We start from the raw sequence: 17,371 nt of genomic DNA on the forward strand, positions 1-17,371 counted from the left end.
CTAATAACGCATAAGAGAAAAACATTCCTGATATTTTCAATAACTCGGTCGGTATACGTAAAAACAATACAAATAAAAAGAATGATGAAACAATCAATTAAAAATTAATGAATCCACCCAAATATATATACACACACACACACACACATATACATACAATTATTGTACTGCACAAATTAATATTTACAAGTATTTTATTTCTACTGCAAGTTACTACGATCCATTATTATATAAAATGTATTTGATATAAATACAAAATTTCTCGTATCACAAAATTTAATATTTAATACAACTGTACGTATATTTAATATAACTGTACATCGCTCGCACGCGTGTATATATTTCACGTGATTAAAATTAACTTTTCATTAATTTATATAAACATTAATATATACAATAAACACCTGAATAATATTACATACATAATATACACAATAACGTTATTAACCACTTGACAGTCTATCATCGCTAATAATTATTATACGGCACTGTGTAACGACGCGAGGAAAAAGGATGCGAAAAATTCGCGACGTATTAAATTTCACTAAGCAGATGCAATTTTTCCGTGCAATTAGCTTCTTGAAGGCGGGAAATCGATTACTTCGACCGGGCTGTACTCGAGGCTATGAAATATGCATTCAAAATGTAGGCCAGGTCAACTGTTTACATAAATTATACATCGCAGCTGCATCTGACTGCGCGGCTAGACGCGAGATTCGTCTGCGATTCAAAGTGTTTGACTTTCGATGCATACGTGATGCACTCTTTACGTTGCATATAAATTCTTGCCTATCCGACAGCCGCGCATGCTCGACTGCACGTTGGGATGCACGCGTATGCGGTCGAACGGGCAGCACATTTTTCCAGAAATTATGTTACAAGGGTTATTGGAGCTATAAGAGTTCCGAGCGCGGGCGCAATTTATGTCTGGCAATAACGCATTAACTCTCCTGAATAGCGAGTTGTCGTTTTCTTTTTTTCTCTTTTTTTCGGTGAAGTCGCATTTCGATAATTAAACTTCAAATTGAGATTCTATTAAGAAAAGACGATGGGTAAATATACTTCTTCACACTTTTAATATCTCTTTTAATATTTTTCTACTATCGTTTCATGGACTTGCGCGCTTCCGCCTCTCAAATACAGGTTTAGTTGCACATTTTGGAGGTTGAAAACCGCTGACATCTTGACGTTTAAGTAAACATCCGCCAAGTTTGGCTTTTAATATTTATTGCTCGGAGAGCACGACTTAAAAATATGAAGCGAATAACCTGGCGAGAAATGAGTTTGCCCTTTAACCGACACCAAACATCGTTTCTCTTTATTGCCTGCTTAAAGAAAATAATTTGGTTGGGAAGCGTTTAAATAACAGTTACTTTAGTTCTTCTTTTAGAAATAGCGCTCGGCGCCTTTAGCGATTCTTCAAGGAGCCCTTAGCTAGCGAATGGCCCACTAAACCTACTTCGTTTAAATTCGGGAAAGTATAACGCGCGAAGTTGCTGCGAGCTTGTAGAAAGGAGGGCGGAAGCGGCAATTGCAATTTTTTCGGGAAAGAGGCTGCGAGTACTTTCTAGGGAGAGCTGCCCGCCTTATACTTGAATTTTTGTAACTGCAGTTTTTCGAAGTGTTCCTCTGTACGCTTCTTGATCGTAAAACGTTGCTAAATTCGTATGCGTTACGATCGAAAAGAATCGTTTGCACAAACGCGGATTAATGCAGTTTTGTCTGTGCGCCGCCCGTGACGTAACTACCACTACAAATAGAATCGATAAATGAATTGCGTAAGTGCCGTCCGGAAATGTTTTACAGCGAGCGGGTCGCAAAAATTCACTGGCCACCGTGAACGAAAGTACAATGACGCTCGATTATGGGCTTTGGGACACTAAAGTTTACTATACGATACTACTTGTTACAATCTAGCGCGTAAAACTTTACGTATCTGCATGCGCGTAGCCTTGTGTGACGCAGCCCACTGAGAGTTCACCCACCGTTGAGACTCGTCAGCGTGACGATATAAATTTCTGGAGCGATATGCTTGCCGGTGAAACATGACAGAAAAATATGACGGCCGTGGTATTAATGTAAATGGGGCGTCAGAGAAATTCTTCTCAATTATTGGAAAACTGGAGAAAGAAGTGAGCCGGCGCGGAAAGAACGGGGGAGCGCGTAAGCACTTCATCAAACGGACGACTCTTTCTTCTTCCCTCTCTCTTCCGATTAGGGAACACGTAAGATTACAACGTAGCGAGCAGGTTGATTCGAAATGGATGTTCGATCGTGTCTCGACGGATCGATAACGGCTACATCGATCATGCAATTCTCGAAGAGATCGCGCGCGGCTTGTGTAAGTGAGATGCGATTTCACCAGTCGTCATTCGACGGCAAGTGAGTTCCCTTTGTATTTTGGCGTTCTATCGTACGAATTGTTTCCTGACGCTTCGACGAGCGCGTTTAATCCGCGGATTACTGACGCTGGTAGAAGATGTATCTCGATTCTGTTTTTCTTCGATGGCTTCGAACATGTAGGACGTTCTCATACTAGTTCTCGGAAAAGAGAAAATCAGAAAGAGTAGTTTAGCCAAATGCGTTTTGATGGTTTATATTAGTATAAATAAATAGAACTTTGCGTTTTTCTTTAATATTTGATGCCAGATACTGTTACAAATGGTAGTTAAATTTGATAGAAATAAAATGCGAGATATTTCTGTATACTTGCGAAAGTGTTATCGCATTTCGCATTTAGAATAGTAAAATTAGGTGAATCCATTGTTGATGCTCGAAACGCGTTTCGTCACTTTCAAATCGTTTATGTGCTGTTCGCGTTGTCACAATCTAACGTGATACGCGCTAGACGTCCCGCTCGTGGAAGCCTGTCGAGTAAATCGCCGACTTCTCGGCGTAAATTTCCCAAGGTAGAATTTGCTCGTCGGATTCGTCGCATCGACTCTGTTGTCTTGTTTGTTTTTGTCAGTGAATTCGCGCGGCTCTCTCTCTCTCTCTCTCTCTCTCTCTCTCTCTCTCTCTCTTTCTCTCTCTCTCGCGCGCGCGCGCGCGAAACGAAACGACGAATCGCCACGGCGAGAGATCGATTTGAGCTTTACGTAGGTCCGACATCCGTTTCACCTCGACTGTATGGAGATTTGACAGATGCTCGATGAGGTACTCATCGTGACACTCGTTCTATGAAGTATATTCCGCAATCTGTAATTCACGGTGAAGTCGAGCGAAGTTCAACACGGATTTTATGGGGCTCGCAACGACAAATGTTTATTCGAGCACGTAATTTTATGGCAGATTTAACACCACTGTTACGAGACAAGCTTAATCTACCCGACGCGATAACGGTAATCGCAGAACCGTGAGAACGCACCGTATACCTACCATATAGCATACGCGCATATGTGTTCCGCATGATTAAACGGACAAATTATTTGCATGAATCGTGTTGCGATCTGCTGATCACGTTGTGCCTCGAAAGATCTCAGATCACATGTTGTATAGAAAATATTTTCATCGTTCTGAAAATAAACTTGAAAAACGTAATTTAGGAAGTCGTTGAAAAATGTAAGACGTGAATTTGGTAGTGTAAACGGAGAAACCATCGATCTCCTTCGTGTCTTTTTTGCAGAATAAATTAATTCGGAAAAAGATAGATGTTTCCAAGTTGCGTGTATTTCACGTTGCAACGATTCATAAATAAAGTAGATGTTAAACGATGATCGATCGTGTTTCCGTTCGTTACGACAGATCGTCTTATGTATCAGGCAAATAATTTGAGAGCGGGTAATACCAGCAATTATTAAACACCCCGTGTACTCGTTGATTACAGCAAATGCTTCTAATGGTCCCTCTCTCGTGGCAGTTAGGCCGCGAAAAGGCTCATTAATTCCTGGTTTAAACCTGAGTGCTTAATAAGATACCAATAGATCTGCGTCTAATCCGCCGCTGCTTTAATTACAAGTATTTGAGAATGATGCCGAGCGACGCGCGAACTCCCGTTTTCGCGATATCATCTGTCACAAGCCATCCGTGAAATAATTAACCATTATCCAATCCTTCGCGGTACGTTGCCGAGTTGCCCGAGGCGATCTCACGAAAAGTTGGATCCGTCCGGGAAAAGGAGGCAACTTTAAAGTAGAAAACTATAATACGGTGCAAATGTCGTCGTAAGCGGCCCGGGCTAAAGAGCCGACGTTTAATTTCGCTGCATTCGGCGATCGGGATCGGCTAAGTGCGACTGCAACTCTCTTAATTGCAACGGCAGATAAATACGTCGGCGTAAATTAGGGAGTTTCTGGGAACTTAAAGCGTCGCGGCTGCCGGCTAAATTGAGCGATTCAGGAGTGGAAGGAAATCATCTCGGTGCATTGTGCGACTGCAACTGGGCTCGTCAAAGATCCGTAATGACTCGCAAACTCGCGCACGGCCGTTGATGACTTGCGAAGTGCAATTCGCGGAATCGCTTTGCCATTAATCCGAGTGGGGAAGGTTTGTTCGCGATTAGTGCCTCGACTTTGCTTTCGCCTTCTTGCGTAAATAGTTATTTTACACCCTCTCGCGTTCTACTCTCGCGTTCTATTCTCAATACCTAAACTTGTAGGAATGATAGGTGGCAATTCGCAAAAGTACATACGGTGCAAACTGCTACGTCAGACAATTCAAGCCAAAGAAACAGTGGAGTAGAATAATTAACAATTCCAAAAGCATCGCGTTGCATTTTTGTGAATTTCTCAATAAAATATATAAGTAACGGGATAATGTCGTAAAAGTAGCTTTTGGCTGTGTATTATGTTTTATCCCGTGATATTTTTCATCAAAATATTATTTAATTTAAAGACCAAGAGCAAAGCGTTCACCGACCATAAGCTAATATTTTTTACGTTTCGCCGGCGTTTACGTTGTAGTCAAATTTAGTTTTTAGCAGATGCAATTTTAACATATGTATCTCATGTTTTCATATGCATGCGACCATTTCGCAAGAGAGTTTCCAACACTAACACACATGGAAGTCCGCATATTTCGGACATCGCGTCACGATCGATCACGAAGTTCTCGTTCCGAACCCAAACCTAAAAGTCTCATCTCTAGCTAATACGGTCCATTTAGCATAATGGTTAAGCCAGTCACCCAGCTATGTTCGTTTGTACGAGTCCCAGTGAGACGAATTTGCGAGGAAAGGAGATCGAAACGGGTCACTTTGGATGCAGAGAGATATTGCCGTTTATGGGACTGCACATGTATCTTGCGGCTGAACAGAGATAATCTAACTATCATAACGAGATAAACGTTCCTGCGAGACCATAATTGCCGTAAGAGTGACAAATACTCGCATCCTGCCTGTCCGAAACTGCATCGCGTTCTGATCGTGCATCGCACGACGAAAATTGACGGGTTCGGAACGAGAACCTCGTGATCGACTGTGACGCGATGTCCGAAATATGCGGACTTCCATGTTTGTTAGTGTTGGAAACTCTCTTGCGAAATGGTCGCATGCAGATGAAAACATGAGATACATGTGTTAAAATTGCATCTGCTAAAAACTAAATTCAACTACAACGTAAACGCCGGCGAAACGTAAAAAATATTAACTTATGGTCGATGAACGCTTTGCTCTTGGTCTTTAAATTAAATAATATTTTTATGAAAAATATCACAGGGTAAAAAATAATACACAGAGAAACAATTTCAGAACGAATTTATTAAAACGGCAATCTACGGGATCTCAAATATTGTTCGTTACAAACGCAAAGTATTCGGCGAAACATTATATGCGATACGCGGTTTTGATTTAACACAATATGTCAATCGAGAATATTCGACAAGTTAGCAATTAATGTTCGCAAAAATTTATGTTGCAATTTACTGCTCTTTCGTAGGGGAAGATTGGTTGCTCGATGAACAGCGGGGGTTTAAATGGAATCTCTCTCGCCGGGGGGAGAAAAAAATACTCGTGCACAATTTCAGAGTTTGAAAGTTATACGAGAAAAAAGTATCAGATATAAAAGTGGTTCGAGTCGACATGGACATCCGCCGAGTCTGTGCCGATTTCGAAGAATCGTATTGCTTCGTGTATGATGGCCGCGAATTCCGAAATTGATTTGTGGACGCGCTGTACCGCGCTGCGCCAGGCACACGAATGCAGCAGGAAGGAGGGAGAAACCAATTAAGCCGTCAGTGCGTTAACGCGTGTCATTCGCTCCCATATTGTAGCCAAGTGTGACCAATCGTGACAATGAGACTTAATTGCACGAATAATAACGACCACAGTTCTGACGCCGCTTAATATTATTTCCTATCTTCTGTCATTTCGCTCGTCGTTACGTGCGTCGCGCGTCCAATATGTGGGATGCATTATTTATAAACGAAAAATGACCACAGCTTTACCTCTGTGGCCGTTTGTTGAATGAACGAATATTATTTCGTTGGAATATTACCGCGCCCGCGTTGTGTACACGTTCCCGGATGAATACGACGTTACAATTTAATTAACTCTGAAAGCTGTTTGCACGTCACTGTTGCAAAGATACGCTTGTCAAATCGTGAAATTTTTGCAATCGGGAGTCATGACTAATTGCAACGTCACGATTAACTTAATAATACGAAACGCATTGCTTGATTCACAAATTTCAATGTAATAAAAGGAATCTCACATTGCGTGCAAAATTTAACTTGTCCAAAATTTTTAAGTCGATCAGTCAACTTTAATTTATCAGGGAGCTGCAGAAAAGTATATGTTACACAAGCGTTTTGTTACTTTTATCAACATCACCAGTCAGAATTCTCGCGATGATATTATCCGCGTCGAGATCCGCGTGGGATAGTGCGCACTAATTGAATATCGCGCGCGAATATAAGAAATCCAGGAGACATAACTTCATTTGTCCCAAGTACACCGTTCCAAAGCTTCCCGCCCAAGTTCCCGCTCTGAAGTTGCCTCTCTGAAGTTTTGCCCAAATTATTCCGTGAACTCCTTTCACAACGCGGACGCCCTCGCGTCTTGACATAAAGGGCCTCTCGCCTCACGTAAGATGAAATATTTTGGCTTATGTAAACGCGGAAGCCCGCCTCCGGAACACGCGGTTATTATGCACAGGCAAGAGAGCAGGGAAGTGAGGAACGCAATGGCGTGCGAATATTGCGACGATAATGAAAACATCAGGGAGTAATTATTTCTGCACGTTGCACTCTCTTCTGGGTATTCGCGATTATGTATAGGCGCATCCGTACATTAGATACAAGTCCGCGCTGGGCTTTTCTCTTAGAAAATATTTCGCCGCTAGTGTCTTGAGCGATTTCGCGTTTCTTCCGGGTGAAAATACGACGACACGTGGCATACGAGCTTTTCGACGCGGCAGACCCGATCTATTGTGACGGGAGAAATTACGACTGTGGCAGATCGCGACGTCGGAGAGTATCCCGCTCGAGACGACGTAGGTGCGTTGCGGCGACTGTCTTGTCAGAGACGGAGAGCTTTTGATTACGCGAGCGCTTCCTTAATTTAATTACATCCAGCGTAATTCCGCTCGAGCAAAGTCACAAGGAGTGCGTTGAACGTACGTACGCACGTGTGCGTCGCGTGAAACTGAAGATTCACCGGCGTCTCTTTGGGGGAAGAGAGATTCCAGGCGCTCTTACGAAGATTGAATTAAATTTTATCTTCTGCGCGCGTTTCGCGTAATTTAAAATCACTGTCCAGCGACGGCGGCGGCCATAACACCGTCCGTGGATCTTATTTATGATTGCGTCGTGTCTCGCATTCTCGTCTCGACGAGGAATGACTTATGTCCTTCTTAATTAAAAGCATGATTAAAGCGATTAAAGTGAATTCCCGTGACGGGACCTATGGGATCAAATCTATGCCCGAGAAGATCCCTCAAGCACTTCCCGTTACGCACGTCCTTGTTTAATATGTTAGTACACAATGGCGCACACAGGCGCGATAAAATTGTTTCTTTTTTAGTAGGTGACAGACGATAAAACGCTTTGTATTCTCCAATTCCTGAAAATATCGTAATACACGACTGATTGTCAAATGTTTTATCAGTCTCCATTGATGCGAAAGAAAACGCTTTTAAAGAGGATATATTTTATTGAGAAGGATTTCTTGTGATTTTCTCCAGTCCGCGGGGAAATGACGATTTGTGAGTTACGATATGTCACTTTCGGAAGACAGAGTGCATAAAAGTTTGCAACACAGTATAAAATGTATATAACTAGACGCTATATTATTTGTATCTTTATAACTTTTCGTTGGTGAGACGTATCTCCGCATGCGATTGTACTATTTTATTCATATCTTTATGCCTTCCATCGCGCACCCGATATTCGCCAGCATGCTGCGGCTGACATAGCCGTTTCTCTGAATGAAACATCACGTCGACAAGGCTCCCGGGGAATCGCTAACACGGGATCGTGATACATAATGCAATATAGGATTTCATTAAAAATCACAATCGTGGCGTAACGCGGACTATAAAAACTGGGACGTGCGTTTTATAATATGTATGTTACCTTAAGCTGTGCCGACGCGTAATGGCGAGCAAAACAAATTTTTCTTTACCGTCGCAGCGATAACGGATTCGAATTATCGATAACGAGCTCTAGAAATGATTAGCTTCGCTGTTACTCGCTGGAGAAACGACAGAGAACTTCGCTATCTATTTCCACCGGTGAATTTTAATGCTCGTGGTCTGCTTTTTGCTAAAAAAAGTGTATATCGATTTTTGTCGTCAACGATAATGTAACAAGGGTATACGGGAAACGTCGATAATTGGCTGAGTACATCAATATTTAACGAGCCCCGTTACGGCTTTGTCGTCGGCGCCATCGTTACCTCGCAAATCCTTGCCGGCCAATTATCATTTTCACTCTCTCGTCGGGTTCGCGATTACGTCGGTGCACGAGCGGAGTGCATTCATTAACGCGCCATCGCAGAGCGGCCAGCGTGGAATCTATTATACTACGTCGTAAGCTAGGGTGGCTTTGAACCACGATATCATCCTACATTTAGCGCTGAATGACCAGGAGGTTCCCGTGCAGTTAATGTATTCCATATTTAATATTTGTAAATTCGATATAAAATGAACCGCGTTTTGCATTGCGAACGCACGTCGGTAATATAAGCATTTTTGGCATAACTGTTGTGTAACGGGTCAATTTTAGAGAATATACACAAACGGTCTATTTGTATGAAATTGAGTGCATATTTGTCAAATGCGCGTTTGATAATAGTTAAATAGACTTTAACTTGATTTAAACAGTATTCACTAATACAGACTTGTTGACATTACACATTTCTGTATTATATCTATTTTGTATCGGTTTTCATAACAAGTCATGCGCGACCTATTAAATCGGGTTATAACAATATTAATATTATCGTTCGCAAATTGATGACAAAACGGCGTTCCGCGTTCTCTAGGATTTTACGACTAAAGCGAATTTAACTGCTACTTTAAACCGACACGACTCGCGTACGAGTGCTCGCGTAAGGTCGAGTTCGAGAAATGGCTTTGGATTTATTTTGACGGGGGCAGAGCGGAACGCTCAACGAACGCACGAGCGGTAAAAAACGCATTAGTGACTAATTCGAATGTATTTACGTTGCTTGGTTCAGTGAAAGCGGTGGCGAAAAAAATGCTAAGTCAGAGATATGCCGTAACGGTGCGACTCAAAATTACATTCGTCGGCAGAATTTTATTATTCTCGCGTATTTTAGAATATGAGTTATCCTTCGTGGGACATGTTTCAGCTTGAAAACCGGAAACGAAAATTACGAGGCAGCTTTGTGCCAGAATCTTCGTATTCAGCGACTTTATGCAAAACCTCAGAAATTTTAGTTCAATATTAATCCTACAAGTTCCTACAAATTTGAAGAATCGATAGAAAATCTCAAGATGTAACATTACGCAATTTATTGTCTTCTATCTTGATATTATAAATATTCCCGAAAGCTTTCCGTCAGACGTTCGGGCTTCAATAGAACTTTAATTGCATATGCTTACATTAATATAATATATTTGTTCTTTAGATATTAGCATAAATGTTTGCACTTTAGAGCTTACTATTATTAACGATCTCTGCGACAAATTTTCTTGTTATGATATTTTGCGTATCCGCCGTCATAAAATAATTCTCTGTATTAATTACGTAAGATATTTTATTCCAAAGTTACTTTGTTACGTCACTTTTCAGTCAATTTACTTCATTTTTATCGAGACATTTATTTAATCGATCGCGGTGCGGCGATCCTTACGGTAGACTTACCAGAAACGCGTTATCCTCACCCCCGCCTTTATCTCTCGGACATAGTTCATAGCCAACGAGATTTTTCGGGCTGCAGCCAGCAAGGACTTTTCGTGTTTCCGGCTTTTTGCAGAACGGATTTGTAAAATTGATCTCGCCGTAGACTTCATGTTTTACGACTTTACGGACGAGGAAGCATGCGAAAGAAAGACGATTTATTTCGCGCCGACTTTCCCTCCCGTGCCCGAGCATAAATGCTCCAGACGGAGTAGATGCACCTGCATCGATGTGCTCGTACGCGTGCAAAAAGAGAAGAAGGGTAGGGTTGGGACTGGTAGGAGGGAGAGAAGTGGAAGGAGGTTGAAAAGGACTCGGTTCGTCGACGTGTTTTCTCCAAGCCGCTTATCGAGCACCTTTCTCCTCGCAGCAAGCCAGGGGCTCTTGCGTTATCTACCCTTGCGCATCGTACGTTCCCTTCCTCCCTCGTCCCTTCTCATTTATTCCTCTTCCTAGCCTTGCCAGCGGACTTCAACATTCAACGGTTGTCTCCGCGGCCCTGCATTCGCGAGCGGAAGCGGATAAATTCATGCTGGCTTTCAACCACCTTACCCAACTACGCGAACGAACGACGAACTGGAAAAAAGTCGCGAAGCGAGAAAAAAATGAATTTCTCTCGCTCCGATCCCGCTCCGCTCCTCCTTTTGTGATCCGCGGACTCCCTCTTGTCCCTCTTCCCCTTCGCCTCTCGTTTTATCTCGTTTTACTACCACACTCTCAGCGAGTTTTTAGTGATTCCCTCTCTCTATTGGCGTTTTATATCAGTTGAGGAGAAACCTGAAAGTTTTTTTCTTCCATTTTTTAAAGTAGAACTTTAGCTGGACCCTATGTTTTAAAGTGACGCAGGTCAGGGATTTAGAAATTGAAAAATCTCACGATCGAGAAAGGGATTCTATGAATCTCGCAATCCAAGACTTTCGGAGTGAAACAATTTCACAAGTCTAGGATTCGATATTCCTATTAAAAAAAACTGACTTTTTATGGTTTAGGAATATGTGCAAGTCCACAGATGTCAGAATTTGAAAATTGAAGAAGTAGGAAAGGAAAGGGAAGTTTAAAGTAAGAAAGTTGGATGTAAAAAAATTCCAAAAAGATATAAAAATCTCTCTAAGAATTTTGGGGCACATTCTACGTTAGATTCATGTGTGAAATAATTCCAGTGTTTGGCGTGCACTTATTAATTATCGTGAGGTGTGCGAACGATGAAAGCCGCCATCATGTGTCCCAAACGTCACATCGCGATTAGTGTAATTAATTTCTCGCGAAATCAAGGGAGAGAAGTGTGGCGGGGCGGCGAACGGTGCAGTCGCACTGATTTTCGCCGAAACTGGCGAATGTTTATTATAGTTGAAAGTTTACGCGGCGAGAGCTGACAGGTCGCGAGAACTGTAACGACGAAAAGGTTGAATTCTCCGACGCGGTGGTTATGCCAATATGAAATCCTTCTGAATTGCACACACAACGAAGTTTACGTTGTTTATAGTGTATTTTAACTCCAACTTTCGATAGCAAAATAACTCGCTCTCTCCTCCCTCTCCCTACCCTCCCCCCATGTTTCCGTTGGTTTCTTTCTTGTTGCTTTTTATTTGGTCGACGACGCTCGCAACGGGAGAAACGGAAGTCGTGCGTTATCGTTGTCGTTTTCCCTAATGTTCTCAGAAACTGCTGAAAGATTCACGAACGTAAAAAAGGATCGTGCAGACTTCACCTAACTAAATCTTACGGCGTGCTTGCCTTCAACTTTAAAGAAGATACGGGTAATGCTCCCCGTGTATTTTGCCGCGGCCAAGAAAATCGCATTTTTGTCCGTTGTTTGTGAAGATAGCGCGGCGTAAACACGATCGACATTTATCGCGCGTGTATTTGCACGGATAAATTATCGAATCGACATGTTAATCCGATGTCACACCGGATTATAAAGAGTTAGCTGTTTCTCCGTGAGAAAATGTGCTATTTGTGCCGCATAACTATCATTCCATGATATATTATTAAGTATACTTATGCATACGGAGATACAAAATGGTACTTGATGACACACCCGTGTCTGCATGAGTGCACAATTATACGCATCATTATCAATAATATCATGCAATCGACATTTACAATAGAATCGATGACCTGATTTTCACACTCGACTTGCAGTCGCTCAGACAAATTTACAAATAGTCATATAATTGATTATTGCACGTTAACTATTATATCAGAAATAATATCAAATCTTACAGACATATTAAACGCTTCAACGCATTGCAGAATAATATATATATATATATATATATATATATATATATATATATATATATATATATATATATATATATATATATGCGCGTAATCAACGTAAAAATATATTAATTTGATTATATTAAAATAGATATTGATATCTAACAGTTTACATACTAATGTTGTTTGTTAACAAATGAATCATGGTTAACAAAAATCTCTATTTCTTGATTAATTTATATCTCTTATTAGCTATACAATTCTACTGCCAAAGATGATGAATTAGTAGAATTGATTAAATACATGTATAAATTACACATAAAAAACGCTAAACGTCTGCACCCGAGCGCAATCCGACGACTCGAGTAAGCGTCTAATGTTACTGAGCTTCTTTCCGCATATCGTTCGGATATCAACGTCAATAGTTGCAACAAGCTAATCCCACGAACTGCGACGATCTCGCGACAAGATGTGACACCGAGAGGGTAATCCAGCGACGGAGCACTTTGCGTGTTTAAACTTTAACCCCTTCGGCCGGTTCGCGCGTCTTATACGAGATAGCACCCGATCGACGGCCGCCGTAATGTATCGTGGAGAGGTGGCAGACGTTGAAGGAAATCAACGCGAACACGAGGCCGAGATTTTACGTAACCAGGCCGGGCGTGTGAATAATTCAGATTAACACTCACCGACCACGTTGAGGCTATAGTTGAGTGACATCTTCGGCTCAGTGCTGACCTGACACTCGTACACGCCAGAGTCGCGTTCCTGCGGCGACTTGATCTGTAGCGTCCAGTTCTCCGACTTGTCTGGATGAATTACCATGAACCTCAGGTCCGACGTGTACATAAAGATGCCCGCGCTCAGGATATGCATGTCCCGTTTGCGCATCCAGGACACCTGTAACGTAAATGGCGAGCCTGTTAAGTCGTGCGAAAATTCGTCGATTTAATGTGGTCTTTTGGGGTGCCAAAGAGTATATAGATTTATTAAAAACTGAATCTTTTTGTGCGTTAATCACACAATGTTCATTTAAATATTCAAAAATTAAATATTAATATCTGACTCGATTTTGAGACCTAGCGTATCATTTTTCTTTAATTCTCGGTATATTTCTTTATTTTTAACAGCAAGTTTTACCAACGTAGACAGATATTAAAAAATGTAAAACGTAACGTGTCTTAAAATCCGGGAAAGCAGCTTATGCAAGACAGGATAACCGCTCTACCTGTTAAATCCTAGTACCGTGTAGTCGGATCGATCGATAGTCGCGCAACTGGCTGGCTCTAAGTAAACTTTTAATCGGAAAGAGATTTAAATTCAGAAACGCGTTGTAAATGTTTAGCACCGGAAGTTCCCGTAAGCCGCGTCCCTGCTACAATACTGGCCCTGAAGTCTGCAACGTCTTGGTCGTGTTAGAACAAAGACCACGGAAAGCACCCACGGCGCCGTAAATCCCCCGCCAGTCGACGTGCGTGTCGCAAACGATCTCTATAGTCTCTCATTGTTTTGCTCGCGAACATGTCTGCCGGCTATTTAATGCGCCGTCAGAGTTCCGGGGCGTAATTTCCGAGCGCGCACGTTGAAAACGGCAGCCAAACGCAATTATCAGGTCTTTCCCCTCGCGGAAGTCTTTTCTGTGCCCTGCGGTTTGGACTTTTTCACCCCGGCAGAGTTGCATCGAACTCGAATAAATTAGCTCTCGTGCAGACGAGCGTGCCGGACGGCGCGGTTTAAGTGTAGTTTCGCGATTTCTTTCGAAGGAACGTAAAATAATGTCTCCGAGAAAGATATTCGCATTACTTTTCTCTTCGTGTATATCTGATCTTAACTCGTCTGACAAGATATTTTGCCGAGAAATATATATCTATAATATTTGAAGTTTTTCTCTCTCGGTGTATAACGTAAACATTAATAATTTCCCACTCGTAAAATAAATATTCGAAATAACAAACGTGTATTGCACGTTTCTGTTTTAATTAGAAAGCCATATAATTTCAGTTAAAATTCGATTTCCTTGTCTTAGCTTTTAAAGTTACTCGGAAGTTCACATAAAAATGTGAATGTCGTTTTTATTGCCACGTGAAGATCAAAGGGTTAAATTGGTTGAACGATGCCCCGGCGTATCCATTAAACGGTAGTGAAAGGTGGAAAGCTCGATTTAGGCGACTCAGCTACGCATATCACGGCGGCGCGCGATGCACTCGCATGATTGGACGATACCTTTGCGAGCAAACGCCAGGGACTAATTCGCGCAACGTGCTGCTGAATCGGAGGTCAGCCACCAGCAATAGTGATCTAACCCCGCGGGGTAGTGCCGTATCAAGCGGATTGATTGTCTCCTATCTCTCGACGATCATCATCGGTCAACCATGAATTTCATTTTGCAAATTGAGTCTCCTATTCAAGGTGGCCACTTGGAGAACTGTACGTTCAGTACTAAAAACATTAATGCGCAACAGTTTTGTCGGTGCGAATTGAAAAACAATTGATTTTTGACGAACCACCGATGGAGATTGATTATAGTGCCGCGTTCCGATCCATATTCGCATTTGGCGTTGTCAATGGTATCCTAAGTACATCCTGAAAGCGCTTCTATGTATGAACCCTTTGATCTCTGCGTGGTCAAACTGTATATGGTATCCAACCGTCTCGTTTTCTTGCGATAACAAATATATAGGTAGTCTTCCCGATGAAAATTGTGCATGTACTGCAGCATAATATATCCGTACATAAATTACGAGATTAACATTGGCAAAAAGGACGCAATCGTGCTAAATATAATTGCACACTTAATTATGTTTGGTTTTCTAGCGTAACGAGAAATCACGCGCGGCAATGATAATTATGATAATTACCAAGGTCGAAATATACATTCACGCACGGGTTATATATAGTATTTTTTGATTTAACGATACGTGCTTTAATTTCATTAACGCATACAACAAGGAAATTACGATACAAAGTGCGTTGATACGCTCGCGAGTGAATAAGATTTGACGGCACATGTTGATCCTGTGGTATTTAACGGCAATAGGGTATTTATTGTGATATAATTTGATTGTGCTGATGTTTGCATTATGGTGGATCGTTATTACACAACGCTGTTGTCACCCGTTGGATGTCGTAGGGTATCGATTAATATGTTTGCCGCGGGATGATTATTGGTGATGCCCGTTAGGCATTAGCGCTGCACAATTCACATCCCATTTGCATCAAAGGCAAAAGTGAACGTTTCATGCGTTCTCACGCAAACGCAAATTTGGATGGTGAATTTACGTTACGCTTAAATGCAAATGTGCGTAGGCGGTGGCTCTTTTGAAAATAAATACGCATTACGCATTAATATTTACACAGTTGGTATTACTCTGACCAAACCGTGGATTCTATTACTGTTTTTTTTTTGCTTTTCTTCTCTTTCTGTAAATTTAAATGTTAGCGAAATACATTTCGTATATTTTCTTCCGAACAGTTTCCCTCCGTTTGGTAAATTTAATAAATCATTCGTTGTACTCACAGACGAACTGATTAAAACTTTATCGTTTTTTTTATTCTCATTTGTAGACCACCTGTCAATATAACTGTCTATTAAATATTGAACCAGATACACTATAGTCTCTATTGTGTCTTTGTTTTTAGCTGAAAAATATTTTCAGCTAAATCAGCTCAATCAGCTTATCCCCATTCTGGGAAATTTTTTTCCATCTCTCTCTCTCTCTCTCTCTCTCTATATACATATATATATATATATATATATATATATATTCATTTACGTAACGTGTTTTTATATGTTTTATACGTGAGTATAACTTTGTTGCGCTGAAAAGCAAATAAACAGGTAATATGTGCGCCGCGAATAGAAGATTTTCGACAACAGCCGTTTTTGACGTACATGGCGATACTTGTTCACCAGGCCTATTATCGAGCCACTTAAGTTCGGCAACTCACGGTTAAGCGACATCGCGTATCACCGCTACCGGGCTGCGTCATCATTTTTTCACGCGATTGTAACCAAGCCCGCGTGCGATAATCGGGCGATATTTTAGTCGATCACGGGAGGATGCCGTCGTACATCGTTAGCCACGTAAAACCGGCAAATTCGCCGTACAACGGCGGCGGCGGTGTGCACGGTTTACCACGGCGGCACATCGCATCTGCATGCGCTTCATTATTTATGAGCTTGCTGAAACGGCTGGATCGGCGCTCATTGGAAATTGACGGGTATCGATTTCGCTCGTCGCGAGTCCGCGCGCCGTTATACGCCGATCCGGGGATGATGGATGTCGGTATCTCGCTAGCGAGAGGCGACCAAATGAAAAACGAGGTGAGAACTCCGAAGACAAGGGCCGCGAACTTTCGCAAAGAGTTACACGCGGGCTATTCTTACTCTATATTATGGTATACATTTGAATAGATATTCGGTCATGATATAGCTCGTCCTAGTACGACGTGTGCATACATACATCATGTCGAGAGCTGCCGGATAACTTTTGTGTCCGCGTTAATCTTTAATCGGCGACGTGAAAAATATCGGAAGCTTGTACATAAATCGACGATATATGCCCTATAAAGCAATTTATACGACTCGCGGTCGTTTTCCCAAAATTGTACTCTTATCTACGGTATATAAATGGCAGAGCTGGAGAATTTATTTAATCAAACTCAAACTCCGAATACGACGATGATGCAACATTTAAAGATCACGAGATGTGATGTGTTTCATTAGGACGACTCATCTCATCGTTTGAATTCTAAATATCTTCGACACTGCATCCCGGAGACTATAAGACGGCATCCCTCCTCCGTCTCTCTCTCTCTCTCTCTCTCTCTCTCTCTCTCTCTCTCTCTC

General features: G+C 41.7%; 1 protein-coding gene across 1 annotated transcript in view; it reads right to left on the reverse strand.

The window, feature by feature from the left end:
• Positions 1-12,762: 12,762 nt before the first annotated feature.
• LOC116853234 (lachesin-like) overlaps positions 12,763-17,371 on the reverse strand; it is a 177,412-nt gene continuing 172,803 nt past the window's right edge. Inside the window, exon 3 of the mRNA XM_032834189.1 lies at positions 12,763-13,422. Coding sequence (XP_032690080.1) covers positions 13,201-13,422 — 222 coding nt within the window. The 3' untranslated portion in view covers positions 12,763-13,200. The remainder of the gene's footprint in view (positions 13,423-17,371) is intronic.

Source organism: Odontomachus brunneus, unplaced genomic scaffold, assembly GCF_010583005.1.
Source record: "Odontomachus brunneus isolate Ranch 3 - 2012 unplaced genomic scaffold, Obru_v1 Obru_scaffold_291, whole genome shotgun sequence".
In the NCBI taxonomy this organism is placed as follows: domain Eukaryota; kingdom Metazoa; phylum Arthropoda; class Insecta; order Hymenoptera; family Formicidae; genus Odontomachus; species Odontomachus brunneus.